This window comes from Phoxinus phoxinus (assembly GCF_949152265.1).
Source record: "Phoxinus phoxinus genome assembly, chromosome: 25".
Lineage (NCBI taxonomy): Eukaryota > Metazoa > Chordata > Actinopteri > Cypriniformes > Leuciscidae > Phoxinus > Phoxinus phoxinus.
In genome coordinates, this window is record NC_136900.1 from 13,006,260 (window position 1) to 13,027,386 (window position 21,127).

At 38.0% G+C, this 21,127-nt stretch overlaps 2 protein-coding genes across 9 annotated transcripts in view; one reads left to right on the forward strand and one right to left on the reverse strand.

Annotated features, from left to right (window-relative positions):
* Positions 1-21,127, forward strand: part of agbl1 (AGBL carboxypeptidase 1) — a 209,881-nt gene that overhangs the window by 20,309 nt on the left and 168,445 nt on the right. The gene's annotated exons all lie outside the window — the stretch shown is intronic.
* enc2 (ectodermal-neural cortex 2) lies at positions 704-21,127 on the reverse strand. 8 transcript variants are annotated; one of them, XR_013796489.1, is made up of 4 exons: positions 13,597-13,857; positions 9,934-11,781; positions 8,036-8,100; positions 704-2,192 (listed from the first exon to the last, which is right to left on the reverse strand). XR_013796489.1 is itself a non-coding variant. In XM_079603541.1 (4 exons), the coding sequence occupies exon 3, from the start codon at positions 11,735-11,737 to the stop codon at positions 9,968-9,970; it is 1,770 nt and encodes a 589-aa protein (XP_079459667.1). In that variant the 5' UTR covers positions 11,738-11,781; positions 20,722-20,757; positions 20,876-20,999; the 3' UTR covers positions 707-2,192; positions 9,934-9,967. The 8 variants fall into 8 exon arrangements, 7 of the variants coding, with proteins under 7 accessions (XP_079459667.1, XP_079459668.1, XP_079459669.1 ...); XM_079603541.1 differs by lacking the exons at positions 8,036-8,100; positions 13,597-13,857 and adding exons at positions 20,722-20,757; positions 20,876-20,999 and having other exon boundaries at positions 707-2,192; XM_079603542.1 differs by lacking the exons at positions 8,036-8,100; positions 13,597-13,857 and adding exons at positions 20,722-20,757; positions 20,872-20,992 and having other exon boundaries at positions 707-2,192.

The following is a 21,127-nucleotide window of genomic DNA, read 5'->3' on the forward strand; positions in this document are numbered from 1 at the left end:
CCAAACCGACTACTAGTCAACATTCTTGCTGCAGTGCACCAGTGTATCGGTCAGTCAGCGTCAGATGTGCTAATAGCTTCTCACAGGCTCAAGAGTAAACTTCAACTCCATAAAAAACTTTGCAAACAGAGGTGCCTCAAGGAATCATTTTGAAATGCCAGCCTCCGTTTCCAGACGACTGCACAAATTCCTGGACTCACTCAGCGCCCTCTCCTATTTTAAGGAATAAAGCGGATGTTTAAAAAACAGAATAAATCTGCTTTTGCCATTGCCATCCTATAAAAGAGGCTCCTTGCCAATAATTGTATTTGATATTTTTTTGTAAACATAGCTTAATTTACACTATACATGTAATTTTTTAAACCTATTGCACCCAAACAAATTAAATTGCATTGCTTTTTATGTAGACTAGATATTGTAGAACAACTGTTGGTTTGCAAAAAAAAAAAAAAAAAAAAACAGCAACATATTTGTTCGTGTGCTTTCTAATATGCTAAATAAAGTGTTACTGTTGACCAGCATTTGGTATCCATGAATTCCTTTGTTCATAAGAAACTAAATTCTAATAAAAAAATATATTAAATATTTCTATTTGAATTAATGTTAGTATAGTTTAGTATTTTATTTTATTAATAAACAAATATTTTGTGCAACAAAAACAAAGCACATTACAACATGTCTGTAGGACATTCTATCTGTAGGAGCAGGAAAGCAATGGATAAAACTTCTAAACTTCAAAAAAGGTCCCAGCGGATTTAGGGCATTATAAGAATTAGCTAAAGACGTAAAGCTTGTTCCGGTTACGTCGAAAAACCTTGGATGTTTCGTGGAGGAGTTTTCAGAGAGGAATCCAGGCGCTTTTTTAAACCTCCAGGGTGCTTATGAAACCAGTCTGCAAGCATCAAAAAAATCATTTATTCAAAACCTTCAACAGACTGAATGAGCAACAAACACATCTACCGGTATTAGGCACCAGGAATTCAGTTCACCAGGACGCCAGTGGGATCTGCTGCATAATCCCAGAAAGTCCCCTTCAAATGGAAATGTTTAGCAGTGAGCCGTTTACTACAGAAGACAATCTCCCCCTGGAACAAAATTCAAATTCATATCCCTTTTCAAGAGATTTAAGACTGTAAGTGAGCAAAAAGTCTTCAACTTCAAAAATCGTGGTTGATCTTAAAAGGATTTTTCTTTAGATTCAATATAAATTAAACTCAAACCACAAACAATAATTTAGACTCTTCCTTTTCTTTAAAAACAAGCAAAAATAAAGGTTACGGTGAGGCATTTAAAATGTAAATGAATAAGTTAATTTTTGGAGGATGTAGAAGCAGAAATGTGAAGCTTATGCAAAGCATATACAGTATTGTATTGGACCCATGATTGTTCATTTAAACATAATCCAGCATTCAAATCCAGAGGGAAATCATAACAAACACCAAAGCCCTCATCATCCATCATATAGTCTCATCATGTGCAATTTTTTTCTTTACTCTTTTGTTTTTGTCACAAACACATACATTAAATGCATTTATCAAATGTTTAAACCTTCAAGAAATCTTAAAACGAGAGGAAGTCCTTGATAATACATTGTGCTGTAGAATCTATACAAGTACCAGTTTAAAACTCATTTCACAGATACCTAAATAAAAGTCCCACAGGAATTCCACCTCCTGCTCGAGTAAACTTGCACTTTCCCATGGTGACGTTCTGCATATCTGTAGATGTTTCGATTAACGCAGTGTCCGTAAGGCGTTTTGGAAGCAACATGAACATGCTGTACTACCGCTGAAAGTGAAGAAGTAAGTTTCATGAAGGAAAATCATGCTTTAGTTGTCGTTTGTCATGGTTCACTGGAATGTTCTTGACCTTGTTGAATTGCAAAAGAGTCTCCAAAGAGTAGATATTGGTGCAAGAGTGTAGTGTGTCTTTGTGCCTTTGTTTGGCAATGAACAAGCATGGCATGAGTTAGCGTTGTGCTGTAGGGAAAAGGCCTTTGTGGCCTCTCTTCTGGAGATTTTTTTCAGCTTTTCTCTGTGGCTCCTCTCAGCAGTGGATAGATGGTTTGTTTTCGAGAGTGGCCGTGACCGACCGCAGCCACACCACACCCCCCGAGCAGAGGTGCTTCAGGCCAGCCAATGACAATCCAGCTCTGCTGCCGTCCATTCAGTGTGGCTAGAAGACCATGGCACCTGCAATGAGAGACGGCACAGTATGAAACCAGATTTCCTCACAACTCCAAGCCAATCTCTGTAATTTGAACCCAGTCATTGCACTCACACTTGATGCAAGTTTAAGAGGCCATTTAAATTGACTGGGATAAAAGAAAGACAGGAAAGCACATTTCTTGTGATTCTCTACCAAAGTATTGAGCTTAGTCAATCTTTGCAAAAAGTTAGGAATGGAAACAAAAGTGTAGTTTTTTTCACAAACAAATAAACCTGTTTTTTGCAGTCATTCAGATACAAAGTGAAGAATGTAGTCTGATTCCCAAATGACTTGATTATTTTTAAACAAACAGCATAACCGGTGTAGACTACTAATTCTTGAAACGATTCCTATGAACTGGGTTTTCTAAGGAGTAGAGTTATAAGTTTGACCCAGTATGAAACTTTCTTTTACAAGTATGAAAAATAGACATAACTAAAATATATTTAAAAGAATCAATTGTAATCAAATCAAGATCTTGCGAACCAGAATCAAAATCTGTATGGATACCATGTATTGCTATACCATACGAGAAACATAAATTGCATTATCTGCTGTTGCAATGGTAAAAGGTTGTAAATGTACTTAGTTGGTACCAAAAACTTAAGAGTTTAAAATCAAACAAGCACACAGAAAAGAGAAAATAACTCAACCTGAATCGAAAACACTTTGAAATTACTTTGAAAAAGTAACGGGATCAAATCGCGGTCAATCAAAGATGAACCTTGTCTGTTGTTGTGTCCGTGGAGAACATATGGGATTTGCAGTCTCGTAGCACTTAAAATGAGTCTACGCTACAGAAGATTTAAAATCAATGGCTTACATCAGCTTCACATCCCACCAGTGCAGCTCGCCCAACAGGGGTGTCTGACTGCCTCTAATTCAATTCTCATCACCTCTAATACATTCCAATTTAAAGCTAATGCCTCCCCTAGAGGGTGTAAGCGGTTAAGCCACAACAATGAAATGATTTCAGAGCCTGCATTGACAATGCCATTGACATATCCATCAAAACGGACTCCTGCTCTTTATAAACCAAAAACAAAGTAAATATTTTGCAGATCCCAGTCGTGGGTTTCGCCTTAAATGTGTCCATCTGCTTTATGATTCATTAAGTGTGAGATTCTGATCTGGCATAATAGCTGCCACATGCACTTGAAGGGAATGCTGTTGACACTGTTTAAAATACTTTTCAGATGTAGAGGATAAAACTGCTATGTGTAGAAATAAAAAAAGAAGATGTGTTATTGCCTTAGGTGAAAAGCTCAAGGTAAATCCCTGTGGGCAGGTCAATGGAGTGTATAATTCTATCTTGCGAAATACTATACTTACATATTTACAAAGCCCTAATTAAAACACACAAAAATTATAAATAAAACGAACAACCCATTCGGAATTCCACCCTCTCATTTTTTTTTTTTTTCATTTAACATTTACACACAATTTCAAACAAGTTGGTACAAGACTAGAACAAGTCCATTCAAACAACTAATGTTTTGTTGATCAAACCTAAAGAGTAAACGTCAAGGTATGACGTCCGAACCCAGAAGTCTAATTTGCTGCTGGTTCCTTTGAGATTTTCCTATGGGGGTTTTCAATTTAGGAGTAAAATAATGCCTGTGGTAAACATAACTTGGCTATACTTTGATGTTTTGTCAAAACAAAGTATAGTCAAGTTGTTTACGACAGTCTTTATTTTACACATAAATTGAAAACCCCCATTATAAAACCCCATAGGAAAGTCTTAAAAGAACAAGCGTCGAATGAAGTCTTCCGGGTTATGACGTAATACCTGCACCACTCTATTGCCACATGTTGGTATGCTATATGCTAAATTATTTTATTTATATATAAATATGCACATATACACATTTTATATTATATATATATATATATATATATATATATATATTACACATATACATACACACACTCTTCAACTCAAGGGCACCCAACAAAACTATCAACATAAGCCTTTCCCTTTACTCAGAAATGCATCAAGATACAAGCAACAAGATCTAGGCCAATTTTAGTCTGATTAACGTTTATACTTGCTGGATGAAGCCAAGATGCAATTGCATCATCTAGGTTTTTCAATCCAGATGATATCAGTTCAATTAAATGACATTTATAAAGAAGACACTTTAGTCCAACTGAAATGCAAATGTACTTGTTTCCCAAGTTATGGTGGTCGCTCCCAACAGTAAACTGTAACTAACTAACTTTTAGTTAAATAAATGGTTCAACAATCCTTCAGAACTGGCACTTCGGTGTAGATCAGTAAAACATATTGCAAACACTAAAGGCTTATGCTTATTAAAAACCAGACTGTTGTCTAGATGGGTTAAAGTGGACATGGCATTACTCCCTAATACGGTGAGGGTAAAGGATAAAAATCGGTATAAAGACTGATTACAGTGAGCAGTGCCATTCCAGGAAACAGAGCTTCTGCCACTCGAGTGTGCAAATCCACAGCTAGTTTAAACAGGGCACCATGACCAGGCAAAGCTTATCCAGCCTTCACCAGACGGTCAGAGAAGATGATGTGCATGGGAAATCTGGGCTTTTGCTACCTGTATCGGCCTGTTTCCACCAGTTGGGAGAACAGTGTACACTGCCAAAACATCATGTTTCCTGCTTTAGTAACATGCATGCCACAAAGAGAGATTAGATTAAAACAACCCAATCCGATTTATGGGCTCTGTAACAGAAAAACAATTAGCTGGTTTAGTTTTTCTAAAGCCCCCTCCTTTAGGGGATGGGGCGGGAGGTTGTGGTGGTTGGCAAGGGGTCAGAACTGTTCCAACTGGCAAATTACCTGGATTAGTTGAACACAATGCTGCCAATGAAACTGCACTGTTGGCAGAAAAAGCAGTAACTAAGTCTTATTGAGGACATATGGGATGTGCTACAGGGCTGTCAAAAGAGATGACATTGCAGGCCAATGCCTGAATATTCCCTATTATATTTACCTGGAGCTTCTGGTCATAATTCACGTCCTGTAAAAGTAATCAACAACAAGTTTGATGCTACATTTTAAAAGCATTACTAGCTCATACGTGGAAAAAACAATGACATTTGAAAACTATGATGGGCAATTTCTGACCATTTATCCAGTGGTCACTCTGAGGAAAAAACTAAACCGTGCCTGCATTTTCCTTCTGAAATTACACAAACAAATGCTAGTTGATGCCATTAAACACGGCTTAGGGAGATTCCCGACCAGAAGTGGTTTGAGAAAGTCCACTGTCAAGTTGTAGAGCGGAGAAAGGCCTTTGTTCAGGTAAAGTGTTGGGGGAGGGGTAACTCAAAAGAAATGGCCTGAAATAACCTGAAAGTATGTTCACAGCAGATTTTGTCAGTTTAAGTATACATTAGCTACATAATGCATACAATACAAAAAAATAAAAACTCATGCCTTTTAAACCTGTATGACTTTTTTCTGTGGAATATAAAATAATACAATGTCTTTTTTTTTTTCTTCTAAACAATGAAAGTCAGTGGGGTCCAATGTTCATTGAGTTTTATTGTATAGCCAAAAACATTTTATTTAAAAAATATCGTCTGTGTTCTGCAGAAGTTAGTTATGAACAACATCAACGCGAGAAAATGATTTAAATTTTTGGGTGAACTATACCTTTAAGCTTTGACTTGAAAAATAATGTGCAGTTTATAAACTATACTATTCAGAAAAAATATAGAAATAACAGCTTGTGAATAAAATGTTTGACAATGCGTGGCATAAAAGAAAAAGAAAATTATAGGGACTAACATGATACAAGCTTTACATAAGCCTTTTTATTTAATGGACAACCTCTGCCACTAAACTCTAAAAGCTTTTCTTCATTTCTTTCCTTTGTTTTTTTAGGGACGTTAAGTCTCTAGAAAAATATACTATACCGTGAAACTTGATTTACAGTTTTCAGCGAGGCTGTCTGATTATGACTAATAATGTCAAATTTAGACTGTGGGATTCAATTATCCTGTTGTCTAACATGATGCACAGCTTTCTGAAATGGATTACATTCAGGTACTCCTCTCCTTGTCCCTGGCCGCTGCAGGTTTTAAAATATTTATAAACTGAAAGTGGAATCCCAACCCTGCACATGCAGGCCTTTAAATCATTTATGAAGCTCATTCTTCTCTGTTTTGTTTTTCATATTGACACACAGAGACATTCCACTATGGAGACCAAGACCAACAGGCATTTGTGAGACAGTGAGACCATAGAGCTGGGCCTACTCATCTCTATTAATTCTTCATTGCTTCAACTCAGGAGGAGTTTGAAACACACCAGCCTTTGCTTTCATCACCCACTTCTTTAGTTACTTTATCAGGAGAGAGAAGGTTGTGAGGCTGAACAGGGTAAAGAGATGAATAGGAGAGTGTGGGAGGTCTATATAATACTTGAAGAATTTGAAATCTGCTATCTTTGCTAAAGGGCAGTCAGATCTGCTGCAAGGTTGTTTTTGAGTTGTAAATAACTCAATCACACAAAAAAAAGGGTCTCGAGCCAAAGCTGTGATGTTAAAAGAAGCTTTCCAACTTTCGGGCCGAATGGTTTAAAGAACGAGAAGGAATAGTACCAGTTAAATTCCACTTAAGCCTGTTACAGCATGGGATACCAACCGTTCTCGGCCCGGAAATTCTTAGACCCTTTTTACACTAGTGTGTTTTCTTTTTAAAATGCATAACTTTTTCTACGGTCACGCCGTTCATCTACACTACTCTGGCTTCTTTGAAAACACTGCAGACCCCGTTTTAGAGGTCTGCAGAACACTGCAAAACACTGAAGTCCCCGTTTAAAAGGAGACTTTTGAAAACGAAGGCGTGGCTGCTCACATTATGCTACCAGAACACGACAATAACAGAACTGGGCTGAGTTTCCCAAAAGCATCGTAAGCCTAAATTGATTGTTGATGGCTATTGTTCTGCCATCAACTTAGGCTTTCAATGCTTTTGGGAATCGCAGCCCAGAGCCGTCTCTTTTAATGGTTCTGTAACATACCGGCCTCGATGACCGTGTAAACAATAATGAGGATCGTTTTCATTTTAAAATGCTGTTTTTAAACAAAAACGCACTAGTGTAAACATGATGTTTGGCTAACCTGAACTGTGCTGGAAGAATGCGTGTAGTGACGTCGCAACTCAGGCTTGGTCACTTGTCTGTTGCCTGGCTACCATTCTTTGTAGCTGGCCAAGGGTGCCATTTGAGCGACTTAAAAAAAAATTAATAATCAAATTAAAACAAATATCTGATCATCCTCCATATCGGTATTTATATCAAATATTGCCTGTAAACTCTTACGTTACCAAGGCAACGACTGACACATATGTATTCAATTCCAAAGAGCTCCGTTATCAGCTCGGAAATTAACGGTTAAGCAAAGAAAATGGTTTGGCCTGACGGTGAAAAAGAGGCCAAAGACAGCGGATGGAAAACCACCAGCTTAAATATAATTTTAAGCAGCTTTTAAAAAACACTTACTATAAAGAAATATTTGCTATTTCGCTACACACCGATCAATTTTAATGCATGTCAATGAAAAAAAAAAATGCTACTAGCAGAGCCATGCTAACCAGCTAAGCTTTAACCCTTTGGTTGGTACACATTCAACTATGTTTATTCTCTTCCTGTGGGCGTTCCTGGAGGACGCTGCTGCTGCCAACATCCCTGCCAGGGCGTCCTCCAGACATTCTGATTTTGCACCCCCTGGGGCTAATTATAAAACCCAGCTTTTGCTGGGCCACCTGCTTCACTGTGAAATGAAGCACTTGTGGTGTGAACGGAGTTGCTGGCTGGTGAAGAGTGTTAATGATTACTCACAGAAGTAATCATTTTCTAATCACCAGGAGATGCAATGAGACGGCTGTGGTCCCTCCCCAGGCAGTCTAATTCAAATGACACAAGTGAGAGATGTTCAGCTGACTGTTATGACGCACTCATAGAGACCATCGGCACAATTGTAATTCCTCAGCAAAGGTTGTTGCTTCTTAAACCTAATACTGACCCATATACAAACCAATATGCAGGCAGACCATCATTCAACTCTGACTTCAGGCAGACAAGGGGCTCGCTGGCTTCTCAGAAAGGCTGTTCATGCAAATATTGTTAGTCTGTAATGACCTATTAGCCCTGGTCTTCATAAGTGCTGACAGACAAGATATTATGATGGCAGAAATGATAATGAGTCTAAGATGCCTATAGAAGAAAGGGTATTATAACGAAGCTTAATGCATTTCATAGAGTCAATAAGCATTACTTTTTTTTTACAGTTCAATGCAAACGAGTGTTTTACATTTATACACTTATGCTTTTGTTTGATAGCGAAATAGGGAGCTTATAATGGAAATGATGGGAGAGTTTTCTTGTTTCTTGGGAGAGTGTAATCATAATCATTTATTAATACATTTAAAAACAATGGTAAAATACTGTAGTGATGCATTTAAATAAATGATTGTCTGAACATACTAGGCCAAATCAAATTGATAATTCAAATTAGCCGTTGTTTAGAATGACTAAACAGATTTTTATTTTGCATGTGAGAGAGGCTCAAATACAATAATTAATTTTGTACAATACATCTATAGCTTTAAAAACTGAAATTGGGCTTATATCTGTACCTTGTCAAGAATACACAAAATATGGAAACTAGTAATATCTAAAACAAAGGTGGCAGGTACCTTAGGCTTAAGTAACAAACTATTCTCCCTTCACACATAAGAAATAGTTCCTCTAATGAAGCACATAAATAGCTCTTTATTAATGCACCAACAGCCAAAGAGAATGATTGCTTCTGGGCATGGGGACTTCAATGCACAAGTGGGAAATGCTAAATCTGCAAATTTGCTAATCGCATTTCAACTGTTTCTGTTCACATCTTCAGCCATGACTGTCCCCTGGCCACTGAAAATATTCAGCAAAACATAAATATTTATGCCATAAAACTAGTTTTGTGTTAACATTTTCAGTGGTCAACATTTAAGCGCAGGAAAAAAAATCATTGTGCTTTAGATGGTACAGTTGATGGGAAACAAAATGCTTTAGCAGCTGTATCAGCAACAATAAGCCCCCTCGTCCCTAAATCTCTCTACACTGAGTCTCTCATTGCTGCCTGTAATTACAGAGATTAAGCTACTTTGTGCTCTCACTCAACCTAATAGCCAATTGACAGAAAAAGCTTTGTAATGTAGATCACAAATCAATTTTTCAATGGCTCACTAGTGCTGAGTTTTCACTATGATCCTAAGTGCGAATTCATGAGATGTTTAAGCCTCAACCTTCAACCCTCTAGTCTAGAAGATGTTGCCCTTCAATGACAGCCACTGCTCTATATTCCTAGACATCCAGATGGTTTAACACAATCATTTTCTCAACCACTTTCAAAAACCTCAATAAGATAGGAGCACTCAGCTGCTTTCAAAGGCGGCTGTCAAGCCCCAATTTAACATTTTGGCATGCAGTTATCTTGACAGAAATCATAGTTTATGTGTGAAGGTCGACAGCCTGCTGACTTCTGTTGTTACTCTGCTTAGAATGATTCAAGCACTTTTCAGAGGGAGCACCTACAATACAAAATGATTCAGTTGTGTGTGTGTTTGTGTCTGTATATAGATCAGATAAGGTAATACAGCTTGCACATTCAGAAAGAATAGTAATTCCAGTATAGAGCCTTTCAACACACAGGAGCACATCCAAAATGTAAGAAAAGCCAAAAACCTTACCCAGATCAGCTCCATACACTTTAATTGGAGGCGACTACGCAGGAAGATGTTTCCAGGTGCTGACAAAAGCAGTTGGAATCAGTGAATAAGGCACGGTAGTTATACTGTTCCAGCTATCCGACGTCGGATCATAACAATCCAGGGTTTTACAACGCTGTGTACCGAAGTACCCACCGACCACATAGAGTTTATTACCAGAGGCCACAGCATGGCAGCTCATTCTTTTAGAAGTCATGTCACCAACACGCGTCCATTGATTGGTCTCGCAATCAAATCGGTAGGCGGACGCTGCTGTGAACTCCGTGTCACCACCCATTATGAATATCTGACTGCCGAGAACGGCAGCGGCAGTGTATCTCCAGGGTTGCGGGCACTCGGCAGCTATGGTCCAACGGTTCTCAACGGGGTCATAGCACTGGACCTTTGAGGCCTTGTCCCTGTGGATGGTTGTTCCACCAAACACAAAGAGTTTCAGCTTGGCACTGACCACTGCTGCATTGCTGACACCATCCCTAAGTGGTGCCATCATTGTCCATTTGTTGGTTAACGGGTCATACCGCTCAACCTGTTTAAGAGATACTGAAGGGGAGGCTGGGAAGACGCCTGCTATAGCAGTGTGACCCCCCACAACATAAAGGCAGTTTTCAAGTTCAGCCGAGCCATGTCCAAAACGTGCAATTAGCATTGGGGCACCTTTTGACCATTCTTCATGTACCGTGTCATATATCCAAACATCCTTCGACACTCCATTTTCTGACCCCCTTCCCCCTGTCACGTAAACTTTGCAGCCAATGGCACATGCACTGAACTCCTTTCTGGGACTGGGAAGATCTGATTTAGGGATGATCTCTTTTGCTTTGTGGTCCACTTGGTAGATCTTATCACACATAAACGTCTGACCCCCAAGAATGAGAAGCGTGTGCCCAGCTTTGCGAGGCCTAGCGCAGGGGCTAGTGACAACGCCGTCATTCTGCAGAATCTTTTTCTTGCACTGCATGGCCTCATCGACAATCTGTCGGCTCCTTTTATCTGACATCACAAGTTCCTCACATGCCACGGCCTCAATGAGGCATCCCGAGGGCAACAACGCAAGGCGTAGTCCTCGCAGCAGTTCAGGAAGATAGTCTCTGCGGCTGTCTAGGTCATACCTAACCCAGCGCATGACCGCATTGAACACAATCTGTTCATCTTCAACCTCCAGCTCATCACTCAGGATGAGATCCAAAAGCTTGTCTTTCGAGAGGCCACAGAAGTCTTCAGTGTCTCGAAGAGTCTCAAAGTGAATGAGGCACATCCTCCATGACAGCTCATAAAGGCGCTTGCACTGATGAGCGTCAGAGAGCAGCATCATCCCTAAGCAGTTTGATGAGTGCAAATTCTTCTCCAAAAATTCTGCTGCTGCATCACGGATATCATGAAACTGTAGCATATCTCCAGCCTCGAGAAGTGACTCTGCATTCTCCTCATTGATGATGACCCGTGAGGAGTAAGCAAAGTCCAACAGCAGCTCCAGAACTTCTGGGTGAACACTGTCACGAAAGTTAACCTCATTGTCAAGGCTTTCACGGAGGCCACCGCTGAACATGGCTTCAAAGTAGCGACTGCAAGCAGCAAGCACAGCTCTGTGACAGGGAAAGGAGCGGTCGCCTGCCCATAGCGTTACATCTGTGAACATGCACTGTTTGCGAAGGGTATTGAGGTGGGTGAGCACACTGTCTGGATGAGAGGGCTTGTGGAAGAGCGAGATGTTCATGGAGCCTGTGCTCGTCCTCGACTTGCGGTTTTCATGGACGCTGACTGACATCTTTTCCAGCACGTCCAAATTTTCACTGGTTCCAATATCCCGAACTAGGAAAATAAAAAAGCACAACACAAGAGGTTAGCAAGTGATCTAAAAAGTATATTCAGTATTGGGGATGACTCACTGCTGTACATGTTTATGCTTGGCAATAAAAAAAATCACCAGCGAGAAAGTGGTAAGGTGCTGTATCAACAAAATCTAGAGCCAAACAGTGCCAGTTTTTTCAGCTGCAGACAACGTAACTATTAATCTTGGATGATTAGCATTAGCTTAAATGTGGTTGTAGTGTTTGTCATGCCTTGGCTCAGTAATCTTTTTCAAGCTTTTTTTTTTTTAGTATAATGGCTAGAGATTGAAAATGTATTACCTGGATGACATTTTTACATCCTTCACTAGACAAACGTTGCTTGACATTTTACTAGATATTCACAGCTCTTTCAGCAATAAAATATTACTTCAACAGTTAAGTTCACTGTAAGTTTGTTCAGAGGATCTGAGAAGTGTAATCCTTCTTTACACTGTTAAGCCAACACAAAGTGCGCAATTAATCAACTCGGTCTCTAATTATTACATTTTATGCTGACAGGTTGTTATACAATTTAGATTTTTTAATTAAATCAGTAATCCTTTGTTTTTGGCAAACAGAACCTCAGAAATGCAATAAGACCATAATTACAATGAACAACTAAAGACAAAATTGCAAGAGAACATATATTACAATTAAATAAATAAAAAACTCAAATCTTTAGGAACCAAAATTACTGTTTATGTTATCAATCTTACTCAATAAAATACTCAATAACAGCTTTGTTATTTACTTCAATGTGTTGGGGTTTTTTTGTGGATAATTTACTTACATTGGGTTTTTTGCATTGTAAACGAATCACAGATATGTTTATTGAACACAAAACTGGAGTGACGACAACCAGTCCATATTGGTGTTCCACAGACATGCTTTAGCACCAAAGCGAAGAGAACGGTGCACTCAACGTAAACAATGCAACACCCAATATACACTGAGTGCAATGCAGCAAAACTAGAACGACTATTATGATCAACAAAGCACAGTATAAATTAGATGAGTTTGTTGATTAACATTGGGAGCATTCTCGAGAGTTACCGTATAAGGCCATCAAAATTTGAAAAACAAAAATGTAATACTCATTTAGATAAACACAAAAATGGCATGCAGTTGCCCTGCAAAGGTGTTTTAATGTAAATTCTATTGATAAATGAATAATCAAGATTACAATAATCTACTGAAATAATTGAGAATTACTGTATGATTTCCCCCCCCATTTGTTCAGCCCTACAACAAAAACTGAACATTTTAACATTTAATTTGTTAGGTTTAAAAGGCTGTGGCAGTTAAAGGTCCAAAGCGCAGGTTATGTGACTTGACATGAACAAACTGCCAGAATTTTCCTGTCAATTAAATACATAACACCCATTAAGTGTTTTGCTTGGTCAGGCTTGCTTTTATGCAGCACATGATTTGGTGAAATACAGACGGTTTTGCCCTTTCTGTCTAGGTTTGAGCTGCAAAGGTTCAATGTTACCAGTGGCTCTTTGTGTAAGTGAATGTGCTTACATGCAAACTGATGCGGTTTGAGGTTATTGTGATGAGAGAGGGGCGCAAGCATGCACAAACATCAGCAGGGTCTTTATGGATCACACTCTCGAGTTGACATGAATCACAATGCCAGAGGTTGACCACAAAGGATGCAAGGTCACAGCTATCCGTGCAGAAAGCTATGCAGGGGGATAAGGGCAACTGGGAGGCTGGTATTGGAGGGATTGGATGCAGGGCTGTTGATGGGTGACCGAGAATAGGGAGCAAGCAGGTGTCTAAAACCACTTACAGCGACAAAAACTGCTGACCCACGCACAGGCACTGACAGTGAGGATCTGAGGGGGGGTCTGCATTGGTCCCAAAAAGCGTCCCCTCAACAGACCAGGTCGACAGACTTGTCCTTAATGCGACCAGGGAACAAAGAGAAATTTATTTTTTCCACATTTAAATATGAGCACCCTTGAGAGGGTTTCCAGGCATTTCTTGCAAGCTACGGCTTTCTTGACAATAGATTAAATGTTGCATAATTCCACAACAGTTGACTTATGGTCAGGTTTGTGGCTGAAAAAAAAAAAAAAAAGAGAGCTGAAAAAGAAGCCCAACTATTATTTCACAGCTTGATGAAACTGCCTTGGAGTTCCTGCATGGTTCATCCCATCACCCATGGTAACCATCACTCAACAACAGCATGAGCTGTGCCAAAGTTGCTGAATCATTCAATGCGAACAAACTAACTACCTATCCATGCGGATATTCTCACCAGCATGAATGACACCTTTTAATTGCAATGCCACTGAGAGGCTGAGGCACAAAGGTCTTATTTTCTTTGAATGTTCTTCCTGTGTAAACACCCAAGCTCCTCGGACTAAATAGCTTTTCCAGGTCCTTTTCACTGAGGATGTTGGTATTCTAGAGCTGCATTTCAGTTAAGCTACGGCAAAGGAGGGAGGGAGGTGCGTTTTGTGTGTTCGAGGAAAGTCAAAAGCTGGCAACCTCACTGATTTGAAAAAGCTCAATGAATCACTGGCCTGCATGAAGTCCATCATCAGGACCAACTACTTCTATCAGCACTCAACCTAAAACATTTTACACAAGTATGTGGACACAGATGTTTCTAGATATGCAAGCTTGATTATGTGCAGATTGTGCACCGCTGCAATTCAAAATGCGGCACTGGCACGTTCTTTTTGTTTCTACAAAAGGGGTGCCATAGCAGATGTCTTCTGGATTAAGAATTTCAATCACTATCGAAAACATACAACATATATAGAGGAACAGCTTGTCACTGGGACAGTACCCTTAAAGGGACAACTTTGTACCTTATCTACCCCTAAAAGGTGCATGTTAGTGCCATAGACCAGTCATATGTTCCCTTAAGATACTACTATAAACCTTTTAGGGGCAAATAAATAAGGTGCAAAGTTTTCCTTTTGAGGGTACCGTCTCCTAGCCGAACACTTCACTAGTTGCTACAGACAATAGCCTACTTAAAATTAAGAATGAGAAACTGCATAAACTGTAAATTAAGTTTGCTGCTAATATTACAGAAGGTTTTAATAGTATTAATAGTATATTGGTGGTGATGTCGACAAAAACTTTAGTGAAAGCATTAAAAACAGTCCTGTGTTTGGTTCCTTATTTCTTAGAACTAACTTACATAAAACAGTGAAAGCAGCATTTCACAAACCTGCAATGACACCCAGGACTGAATCCCTTATTTGACACCCATTCTAGGACATACAGCATCTAAAAATGAGCCGATAAGTGAAATCGGTTGTTAAATTAGAGAAGCATACCAAAACTTTGTGTTAGGGAACAAAATTGAGAACCACTCGTGTAATGTATAAATGTAACAGCTGAGTAATTAACGAATATAATGACAATTTTAGGGTCATGAAAACTTTGCAAGAGTAAATAACAGCCAATATGAGGTTAGACAGGCTTGTTTACTTGAACTATGACCAATGCAAAAATAACTTCAAATACTGCCGGTATACATGAACCCTGAACTTAGGTAAAGTTGGTTTTATATTCGCACATTCACACTTTTTTGCTTAAAAAGTGTCTCAATAACATATGCAATAAAGCATATTTTTGCAAAATAAAAGCAGCTACATGATCTTTAGGACAAGGATGGTGAACTACAACATTTTCCACAATCGATCAAAATGGGCAAGTATTGTTTTAATGGCATACAAACTTGCGAATGTTCACTGAATGTCCAATGTAGTGCGGTGAACAAGATAGGGACCGTCTAAAAAGTTGTCTTTTTTTTCATTGTGTGCAAACAGACAACTACATTTTTGCAAACTACAGATGTACCAGCAAATATCTCTCACATTATGTGTTCTAATGCTATTGATTGTACTTTAGCGACAATAAAAAGTGCATTATAATGATTGTATTTAGGAAACCTGCCTCACTGTACATAATTTACATAAGTACTTTTTAGAATAAAATTACATTAATTCACCAAAGGGATTTTTTACTATCCGAAGGTTGTAGCATGTTCCCAGTGACCAGTCTGACTTACTACAGGTGATATTTTTTACAAAAACTCCCTTACTGTACGTACAGTTGACAAATATGTTTTTTTAAAAATTACAGTAATTCACAGTAAGTTTTTTTTCGTGTTCAAAAGGCTGTAGTGCTGTCCTACGGACCAGACTGACTTACTACAGGTGAAATTTTGACAATACCTCCCTTACTGTACAATTATCAAATATGTTTATGTAATAAACATATTATTACATATATTATTACATATTTTTATTGCATATGTTTGTGAAATAAACTGTAATTCACCTATAGTGATTTTTTTTAATATTCCAAAGGTTGTAGTACTTTCCTAGTGAAAGGACTGACTTACTACAGGTGAAATTGTGACAATACCTCGCTTACTGTACGTACAATTATCAAATATGTTAATGAAAGAATTACTGTAATTCACCGTAAGTATTTTTTCATGTTCCAAAGGTTGTAGTACTTTCCTAGTGACCAGACTGACTTACTACAGGTGACATTTTGACAATACCACCCTTACTGTACGTACAATTGACAAATATGTTAATGAAAAAATTACTGTAATTCACTGTAAGTATTTTTTTATGTTCCAAAGGTTGTAGTACTTTCCTAGTGACCCGACTGACTTACTACAGGTCAAATTGTGACAATACCTTGCTTACTGTACGTACAATTATCAAATATGTTTATGAAATAATTACTGTAATTCACCGTAAGTATTTTTTCATGTTCCAAAGGTTGTAGTACTTTCCTAGTGACCCGACTGACTTACTACAGGTGACATTTTGACAATACCACCCTTACTGTACGTACAATTGACAAATAAGTTTATGAAAAAATTACTGTAATTCACTGTAAGTATTTTTTCGTGTTTCAAAGGTTGTAGTACTTTCCTAGTGACCAGACTGACTTACTACAGGTCAAATTGTGACAATACCACCCTTACTGTACGTACAATTGACAAATAAGTTTATGAAAAAATTACTGTAATTTGCTGTAAGTATTTTTTCGTGTTTCAAAGGTTGTAGTACTTTCCTAGTGACCAGGCTGACTTACTACAGGTCAAATTGACAATACCTCCCTTACTGTACAATCATCAAATATGTTTATGTAATACACATTATTACATGTTTATTACATATGTTTATGTAATAAACTGTAATTCACCTATAATGTTTTTTTTTATATATTCCAAAGGTTGTAGTACTTTCCTAGTGATTAGACTGACTTACTACAGTTTAAATATTGCCAATATCTGCCTTACTGTAAGTACAGTACATACATATTATTATGAAAAATTACTGTAATTTCAGCTTGTTCCACGTTCCAAAGGTTATAGTATGTTCCTAGTGATCACTCTACTCAATTCATTTTGATAAATGTTTTTGATAAAAGTAAGTATTAGAACTGCTGTTCCTTGTACAACACATTTCTTTCATTGATTAAAATAACGGTAAAGATTTTAGCTTAATCATAGCAACACCCTTAGTGTAATGATTCAAGTTTAGTTTTTGTTAGTCCCGAAGAAGTGGATTCTAGAATCCACTGCTGCTTCAATGTATATCTAATGAGTGATTTTAATCAAGGTATTAATCAATATTTTTCCTTCTAAATATCAAATGAGTTGAATGACTTCTCTAGGCTTATGAGATTTTACTTTGTTATAGAAATTACCAGTGTGATTATCGAAAATGTTATTTAATGTATCCTTTAAATGTCTGTATTTGATATCTGAGGTGTGACTGAAGGGTCTGGCCCATGCCAGGAATGCAGTAACAGTGCTTGCTCTTTAACAGGTGTTACTACATCCATCTGCTTTTCTAGGGTACCCTGATAGCAATGGTCTCAGCAGGGGTCATTGAAGTCTATAGTTGAGAGACCATTTCTTAGTTAAAGTCTTTACTTTACAGTTGATTTAAAGTGTGAGAGAAAGAACATGTTATCTTGATGTTTTGAGAATACTCTCCTGTTTATTGTTAAAGCCTGGCCAAATCCAATCTTGAAGAAACTGTGTCTGTGTGTGTTAGTATTCTTGGTTACAGGTTAAGGAACAAGTGGAAATATAGCTGCAAGCAGCGATACGGGGCCAAGCCCCTGAAGCAGCAGCAAGAGCAGGAAGAGTAAAAACAGCAGAAATTGAACATACATGAAAAAACAGCTGGTTCAGAAGTACAGGTGAAAATTAACTCAAAATGAACAGAAGTTCAGATGAGAATGAACACATAATGAACAAGACAAACTTATTTCTAACCCAAGAGGAAGAAAGATTAGTACAATGTTAAATAATAAAGGAATCAATATGACACAACATTACACACAATTTTATAAAGTCGTTCCACACGGGCTTGAACCCACTATCTCTGGGTGAGATGTCTGACTCTCATTTTTTTTATTTTATTTTATTTTATTTTTTTATTAGGAAATTTTAATCAATGGAATACAATGAAAAATAAATACAATAAAAAATACAGATTTTCCTGACTCTCATCTCATTGCGCCACTGGGAAGTTGTGTTTTTGTGCATAAGGTCCATACTTCAAGTGAGAAGCAACTCAAAATTATAAATTTTTATATACATTTGCTGCATGTTGGTATTTATTGAGTTCCTTCACATATAGACACCATATCTGGAAAAGAAGCAACTTTTCCACCACTTAAGGCCACAGCACCTCTTGCGGTCTAGGCATGTGCCACACAGGATTCGAACCCACGACCGGAATGGTTCGGGGCTCGTGATACGTGGTTTAGCAGCTTGTGCCACTCAGTTGACACTGTCTTACTAAACTGCCGAGGAGAGGCTTCAGTGTAAGAATGAGAACACAAAAGCATGTTAACCAGATTAGCAAGCTAAATTAGCTTAATGCTAATGTAGCTTATGGTTAGCCTGAATGTTTGTGTACTGTATGTACAGTAAGGGAGTTATTGGCAAAATTTCACCTGTAGTAAGTCAGTCAGGTCATTAGGAAAGCACTACGCCCTTAGGAACACGAAAAAATACTTTAGGTGAATTACAGTAATTTTTCATAAACATTTGTCAATTGTACGTACAGTAAGGGTGGTATTGTCACAATTTGACCTGTAGTAAGTCAGTCTGGTCACTAGGAAAGTACTACAACCTTTGAAATGCGAAAAAATACTTACAGCAAATTACAGTAATTTTTTCATAAACATATTTGTCAATTGTACGTACAGTAAGGGTGGTATTGTCACAATTTGACCTGTAGTAAGTCAGTCTGGTCACTAGGAAAGTACTACAACCTTTGAAACACGAAAAAGTACTTACAACGAATTACAGTAATTTTTTCATAAACATATTTGTCAATTGTACGTACAGTAAGGGTGGTATTGTCACAATTTGATCTGTAGTAAGTCAGTCTGGTCACTAGGAAAGTACTACAACCTTTGAAACGCGAAAAAATTCTTACAGCGAATTACAGTAATTTTTTCATAAACATATTTGTCAATTGTACGTACAGTAAGGGTGGTATTGTCACAATTTGATCTGTAGTAAGTCAGTCTGGTCACTAGGAAAGTACTACAACCTTTGAAACGCGAAAAAATACTTACAGCGAATTACAGTAATTTTTTCATAAACATATTTGTCAATTGTACGTACAGTAAGGGTGGTATTGTCACAATTTGACCTGTAGTAAGTCAGTCTGGTCACTAGGAAAGTACTACAACCTTTGGAACATGAAAAAATCCATTTGGTGAATTACTGTAAGTTTTACATAAAAATATTTGCGTACTGTATGTAGAATACACAAAAGTAAACTAAAGCAGTCTAGGTGAATACGCATCAAATATCAAACCTAAAACTATGTTTACCCTGTTTGGCAACTTTTTTTTTGAAAACTTGACTATGTTCGTGGCGCTGTCCACGTATGTGGTACTGAAGGTCATGATCCAGTCTGAACCTTGGGTAAATTTGGTTTTATATTCATATATTCACCGAGATATTCAATATCTCGTGAGCTGAATATTGTTCCTACACAAATAACATTGTTTCAATATTTTAATCTTCATCAAAACGAGCTTTCCTTCAGGTTTGCACTTTGCAGATGGTCCCTTCTTAGAAGCCTGCGCATAGAGATCAATGTATTTTGTCCACTGCGAAGGAAAGATCGTTTTGAGGAAAAATAGGTTGTAGCTTCTGGTGTTATATGTGTAGTTATATGTGATAGGTGTTTTGTGTAGCAACAACGTTTAGTTCACGAGTTATTGAACGCGGAAGTCCGCGAATGTGCGAATATGCGAATATAAAACCAACTTTACCTAAGTGAACCCTGAACCTTGTATGATGCATTGTGTATTTCCTGACTGTCTTATCACACAAAGATATTTGAATTGTGCAAATATTCTGTTGGAGCAGGTGTACTGTGGCGAGGGCTTGGGTGAAAATAATAATAAAATAAAATGCACAATTTTACCTCAGTTAATCTGTCGCCTCCTTAGACTATAAAAAAGTGAACATTAAGGTATAACTCAATGAATAAGGCTGTTTTGTAATAAACGACTATTCAAGACTTCAGAAATGCGCGGACGAACTCAAGCTAGAGTTAGCCAGCTCGCTAGTGCGTTAAACAATGTAAAAAGATAACTGGATAACTTACAATAAAGTAAATTGTAATTGTAATACAAAATAATATCAGTAAAATCAGAAATGACAGATTATGGTCAGTTTAATCTCAAGGCGACCGCTCAGTAAGCATACTGTGAATGAGAGGAGCTAATGCTGTTAGCGGAGAGTTGTAACTCAGCGTATTGACATGCAGAAGAAAGCCTGACAAACTCCTGCCGATTAGAGACACGTAAAGACGCTGCTCTCCATGTAAACGATCATTATCTTCAGATTTACACCCAGGTGGTCACCAGTCCCTATCCAGCTCACATCTAATCCTGACTGGTTGTATTGGCTTTTCCAGCTCTGCCCAAAACAGGAAGAACAGTGCAGATGTTGGTTACAGTGTTAGTCATTTTAAGCTTCTTGCTCTAATACAATACTTTTTTTTTTTTTTTGAAAGACATTAACGTTACATACTTACAGTGTTCTGCGCGTTAGTGGCAAATCCTGACGTTGTGCGGTTTTAGAATTAGGGAAGGAATCATAGTTTAGTTCACCTCTTGTCTGGTTGGCTGTTACTTTGTTCACATTCCAGTCCTCACTGATGAAAAACTGTGGAGTCTCTTGAGGTAATATCCAAAAGTGGGGGAATGTGTAAAGAGTGATTGACATGCCATTGTCCAATCACGAACTGAGACTTTATGCAAATATAAATGATAACCAATAGGAACGT

Bases quoted from the DNA above. Each gene is read 5' to 3' on its own strand.
- enc2 (XM_079603538.1), bottom strand. From the start codon at position 13,660: ATGCAGACCCCCCCTCAGATCCTCACTGTCAGTGCCTGTGCGTGGGTC. The intron at 11,782-13,596 runs GTAAGTGGTTTT...TTATTTTCCTAG, and splicing joins GGTCAGCAGTTTTTGTCGCT to TTCGGGATATTGGAACCAGT.